Source organism: Crassostrea angulata, chromosome 3, assembly GCF_025612915.1.
Source record: "Crassostrea angulata isolate pt1a10 chromosome 3, ASM2561291v2, whole genome shotgun sequence".
In the NCBI taxonomy this organism is placed as follows: domain Eukaryota; kingdom Metazoa; phylum Mollusca; class Bivalvia; order Ostreida; family Ostreidae; genus Magallana; species Magallana angulata.
In genome coordinates, this window is record NC_069113.1 from 54,904,061 (window position 1) to 54,910,329 (window position 6,269).

At 42.7% G+C, this 6,269-nt stretch overlaps 1 protein-coding gene across 1 annotated transcript; it reads right to left on the reverse strand.

The window, feature by feature from the left end:
- Positions 1–129: 129 nt before the first annotated feature.
- Positions 130–747, reverse strand: LOC128176975 (uncharacterized). Its single transcript, XM_052843482.1, has one exon. The coding sequence runs from the start codon at positions 745–747 to the stop codon at positions 130–132; it is 618 nt and encodes a 205-aa protein (XP_052699442.1).
- Positions 748–6,269: the final 5,522 nt, after the last annotated feature.

Here is a 6,269-nt window from a genome sequence, read left to right on the forward strand (position 1 = left end):
GAAACTTTAACTAAAGTTCACCCTTCCAGTCTTTAAAACATACAACAAATAACATAAGGTCAAGATGAATCTTGAATTAAAGACTATCTGTCTGAACAGTTCTGTACAAAGTTTCAAAAATCAACATTCTTATATATTGTAAAACTCCTCTCTCTCCACGATATTCTCTACGCTTCTGCCGTTCTCATGATACTTGGTTATGGTAACCTCCTTTACTCGCTTCCGGTATCCAGCTGTTTGGGTACTCTTGTCTGCCATACCACTTACAACAGTATCTGTCTGTGTCTCAACGGTCACGACACCTGGAATAGGATGCACTTCCGTCCTGCAGATGAATTTTCTGGGAGACTGTACAGGGCTGGGCATAGTGCGTTTCCTGTAGATACGTCCAGTCATCAGGTCATTTGTTTCAGTTTGAGGTTTCTCGTCTCTTGGAGTCTCCTCCAACCGTACCTCTGGATCTTCATCCCAGTCACTTTCACTGTCAGTATCATTCGTCGGTGAGCTGCTAGGACTTGGAATGTCTTTCTCAGACTCCTTGGACAGATCGATCTCTGAATGTTTCAATCCCATGTGTTTTGCCAAATATTCCTTCTTCTTAAAGGACACACGACATTTTTCACAAACCAACATGCTGCCGGCACACTTTATAACATGAGCTGTCCAGGCATCTTTCCCTGCAACTTCTTTGAAGCACACTGGACATATCTCTTTAGACTTCTTGGGGGTCACCTTAGTATTTACCATTGTCAATCTGAAAAATATGTAAAATGAACTAACCTTATACAAATGGTTTCAATTTTTTTAATGCAACAAGTAAAAACAAAACAATAGCAGGACCACTGGTCCTATGATGGATATACATGCTCTGTGATCAAGAATTTATGAAATGTAATTTTGAAATTCAGGTTCTAGTCCTGCACATAATCTTGTAACCAGGTTGGAGAACGCCTTTCGCGTCTTGGTCGGCTCTCAGCAACCAACTCGTCTGTGACTTCAACATTTTAATAGGAAGAGCCAAAGTCATCATCCTGCTCTTCCACATTTAGTTCAACATTTGGAGAGTCACTTGACTCTGGCTCGATATCCTCGCCTCTGAGTACTTGAGCTTTACAGGTTTTCATCCTGTCACAATGAACCATTTGTTCCTTTCCATTGCGTCCACAGTTGACCTTGTATAGGACTTCGGAGATCTTTGCCAGGACCTGGAATGGTCCTCGCCAATACGATGTCAACTTTGGCGAACAACCAGTTTTCCTTTGGGGAAAGTACACATAAACTGAGTCCCCACTTTTGAATTGTTCATAAGACATCTTCATGTCGTGATAGTGTTTTTGTCGTAGAATCGCTCCCTCCGAATGTCGTCTCACCAAGTGATGAGCCCTTTCCATCCGATCAAGCAGAACCCAGACCCAGTCATGATTTGGTACCTGTTTCCAAGATGAGGGCAAATCACACACGATATCTAATGGGGTGGTAGACTCCCTACCCAGCATAAGCATTTTTGGTGTGAATCCTGTTGATTCATGCTGGGACGCTCTATATGCCATCATTACAAAAGGTATGCATTCATCCCAGTCCCGATGATTATCGTCCACATAGTTACTTAGCATGGTAGCTAAAGTGTTGTTGAACCTTTATACCATACCATCAAACTGAGGATGGTATGGTGTGGTTCTTGTTTTTCGGATTTGCAAATGGTGGCACACCTCCCTGAATAAGAGACTCATATACTGGCGGCCTTGGTCGGAGTGTATTGAGACAGGGACTCCAAACCTACAGATTACTTCTTCTCCAATTAGTCTTGCTACAGTTTGAGCCTCCATGTTCGGCATTGGGAAGGCCTCTGTCCATTTGGTGAAGTAGTCTGACACCACCAGTATGTAGCGATACCCTTTACCTGTGACTGCAACATAACTCCGGACATCGCTTTGCAACCCTGGCCAGTAATAAGCTTGCCTAATCTTGTTCAATGTCTTGGTCACCCCAAGATGACCAGAGGTCTTGGAATCGTGCATCTGCTGCAAGATAAATCTTCGCTGTGAGAGCGGCATAACAATTTGGTATGTCATATTGTTGCTTTCTTCAACTTCCCATATACGACAAAGCAATTCATCCCTCAGGACCAATCTACTCCATTGAGCCCACAATGACTTGACCATGTAACTTTCAGCAGTGACTTCGCTGTAGTCTGGACGCTTGCCATCCTCCATCCAATCTTTCAAAAGTCTTATATCCCGACTCTCATCTTGCATTTCTACAAGTGTTTTCGATTCAGCAGTGCTCGTGTTTTTGACCTCATGCTTTAATGTCCTGGCATAGTCCTCAGGCACATCTGCTTTCTCCCAATCATCAAAATATCCGCAATGGTTACAAGGATCTCTACTTAGCCTATCTGCATTTCCATGTTATCGCCCCGCTCGATGCTCGATTTCCATATCATATGGCAAAATCACCTCTAGCCATCGAGCCAATTGCCCCTCTGGATCCTTAAACCTAAGCAACCATCGGAGGGAACTGTGATCCGTCCTAACAAAAAACTTGCGTCCATACAAGAAATGCCTGAAATGTTTTATAAACGTCACTACTTCCTAGTCACACAATACCTTCTCTCCGTCTTGCTGAGAACCTTACTGGCATAAGCTACTACCCTCTCTTGTCCATTTTGGATCTGTGACAAGGCTGCACCGATCGCATTTTGGCTCGTATCGGTATCAAGGATGAATGGTTTACTGAAATCGGGATAAGTGAGGATAGGTGCTGAGGTAAGCTTTGCCTTCAATGCATCAAATGCTACCTGGCATTCATTATTCCATTTGAAAGCAACTGATGCTCTGGCCACTACTTCCTAACGGCTTCAACCTTTCCGGATTCGTCTCAACCCCTTTTTCAGATATAACATGCCCCAGATATTTGACTTGTTTTGAAAACACTGTACATTTCCTGGCCTTTAGCTTCAAACCAGCTGCTCTTAGCTTCTTAAAGACCAGTTCTAGGTTGTGTAACATTTCTTCAAATGTTTTTCCATACACAATGACATCATCAAAATAGATGAGGCATACTTGCCATTGTAAGCCTGACAACACCGTCTCCATCAGACGTTCGAATGTTGCCGGGGCATTGCAGAGCCCAAACGGCATCACATTGAACTCAAACAAACCTTGCCGGGTCACGAGGGCTGTCTTAGGCTTGTCATTTTGGGTCCAGCTCAACTTGCCAGTACCCTGCGTTCAGATCGAGAGTACTGAACCACTTGGCACCATTCAACTGATTGAGTGACTCATCGATGCGGGGTAAGGGATAGCAGCTTTCATCGTCACACTATTTAACCGCCTATAGTCTACACAGAACCTTTTGGATCCGTCCTTCTTTTGTACCAAGACGATTGCTGACGACCAAGCGCTCGATGAAGGCTCAATGATACCCCTTTTTAGCATGTCAGAAACGTGTTCGTCGACTTCTTTCTGCATATGAAAGGGCAGACGTCTTGGTGCCTGTTTGATAACTGGTTGGTTTTCGGTATCGATCTTGTGCCGAACCACTGAGGTTCGACCGGCATCCTCATCAGTGTCAGAGAACAAATCTGAGTACCGGATAAGCAGGTCTCTGGCTTTGCCCTTATCGTGGTTTCCAAGAACTTTGGTGCTGCTATAAAACAGCTCTTGTAAATGCTTTAGTATTTCCTTGCTATAATTTGCAGCACCTATAGATCATTGTACTGCTTCCACCTCACTAACCGGAGACAACTTACCGACCACTGTTCCTGGCTGAAAAGTCCTGTTAGTTGCTGACATATTCATAAGGCGGAGTGGCACTCTTTTCTGGCGTCGAACCAAAGACCTAGCCAACATAGCAGAATCTGATTTTATCAGTTTTTCAGATGGCTCTATAAGTCCAAGTTTCACCGGGAACCCTCCATCCGGTCCTGCACAGATCTTGCCCTCGGCCAATATTTCAGACCTGGGAGGTATGACAACCCTGTTTATCAGTGCAATCTTGTATTCTTGTGCCGTGCCTTCTAACTGAATAAGGTGTTCTATGCCCGATATAGCAACTTTTTGTGTACGCATGTTTATAAACGCCTTATGCTTCACAAGGAAATCCAAACCAAGGATTTCATCTACAGATATATCAGCCACAATCATTTCCTGTAGTATAGATGTTCCATTCAGCGCAAAGCTGATAGATGTTTTACCGTATAGCGCCAAGTGTCATTTCCTTGTATATTTCCATAGCATACCTTTGATAACAAGGAAACGGTGGCACCTGTATCAATGAGTAACTATACATCCATTATTTTGGCAGTGACATAGACTCCCGACTCCTTGATAGAATGGATGGTTCTTGAGTGCTCTTCTCCTGTCTTGTATTCATTGCCTTGAGCCCGATCACATGGCTTATGCTCTGTCATACTCATCTTCTTAACTCTTTGGTCTGGCTGATGGGCCTGGTTAGACGAGTTCAAGGGACAATCTCTTTTCAAATGCTTGTCAGATCCGCACCTGTAACACTTTCTTGTACTATTTGCATAAGTATTCCTGGTTTCATCTTTGGTATGCCCTGTATCACGTCCCTTCTTTTGCATTTGAAACTTCCATTGTTTCATATTCTTCATTTCCTTTTGAAGATATTGCATATTTTTCTCCATCGTTTCTATGAATTTATCTATCTTTAAACCATGACCAGACCCAGCCTCTTGATCCACGCTTCTCACACTCTCAGTGCGACGGCTCTCAGCTCTGTAAAACGCTTCAAGCTCAACGGCTCTCTGTATAGCGTCATTTAGAGTGTTAGGTCTGGCCTGCTTTATCTTCAGACGCATCTCCGCGTTATGCAGTCCATCTAAAAACTGTTCTGTGGCCAGGACCTCACGAACGTCGTCCGGAGCTGTAGGATAGGCTAGGTTCACCAGCCTCCTTATCTCCTGACCCATCTCCGGTAAGCTCTCCGATGGTCTCTGTCTCCTTTCTCTAAGCTGAGTCCGATATAGCTCTGTCTGGTTTAATGGCGCAAACCTATCCTGCAAAGCCTTGACCAGTTTTGCATAGTTTTGCCTCTCATCCCTTGGCTGATTACCCAGCAGACCTTGAGCTAACCCTCTAAGAGACGAAGCTAAATACAACCCCTTCTCCGTCTCAGTCCATTCATTTAACAGACACACAGACTCAGAATGAGATAAATAGTCATTCCACACGCCTGAACTGTCATAAGTAGCAGGTTTAACAAAATTCCTTGATTTTGCTCTCGTCTGATTTTGGCCGTTTGCATCTGTCCTTGTGCTGTGTTCTGCCGTCCGGTTACATCCCTGTGACCTACATTACTAAGTGCCTTATCTGGTCTACCTGTAAACGGTGTACTCGTCCGTGTTACTCGTCTTGGCATCGAGATGCCAAACACATTTTCCTGCAGACCTAAAAATTGCATGGACTCATCTATCTCTCTAGTGAGATTTTCCATTTGACGTTCTATATATGTTATGTCAGCCCGTAGACCAGACATTGTGATTGAAGCATATAATAAACAAATCAATTAGACCTAACCCAAATCCCGCAGCTGCCGCCAATTTATGTAACTTGTTTGGGTCCGTAGATTTGGATAGATCCGTAATCAAGACAATTATTGTATATTTATATATATGTAACAGTATAAAAAAAACCGATCAAGCAATAATTACTAAAATGATTTAGGTATTGTAAACAAGAACGAGTCAGTGTATACAGATATTTAGTCTTAGGATTATCTATCCTTAATTTATAAAGGCAAACAAATTTAATTTGGGCGACTGGGTATATGTCCGGGCAGGTATGTATCCGTAGGCACCTGTCCTATGCGAGAACGGGTCTCGAATGTGTCCCGATCCAGAGATTTGTCCTGTACACAGATAGATCTCAATAGAAATTGTGAAAATAATATAATTAATTTAATTAAATGTAATTCCCCTATTAAACAGTATACTAGACACCGTATACTTAATACAACCAGGGTAACTTTATTCATTCTTTCTTTATTTCCTCCCATAGGAGATTGTGGCATGGAATTTTACAAAGAACAATATACAAACATCATTACACACACACACACACACACACACAAGAAAAGAAAAACTATATTACCCTATTGCCACTTGGCATCAAAGAAAAAAAAATGACAAAGAAAACAAAAACAGAAACATATATACATGGGGATGTCCATTTGAGTATGACTTGATGTAACCTACAGCTATAACAATGTGCATAGTGTAGAAAAGTATCTTGACTATTGTACAGGTA

Bases quoted from the DNA above. Each gene is read 5' to 3' on its own strand.
- LOC128176975 (XM_052843482.1), bottom strand. From the start codon at position 747: ATGGTAAATACTAAGGTGACCCCCAAGAAGTCTAAAGAGATATGTCCA.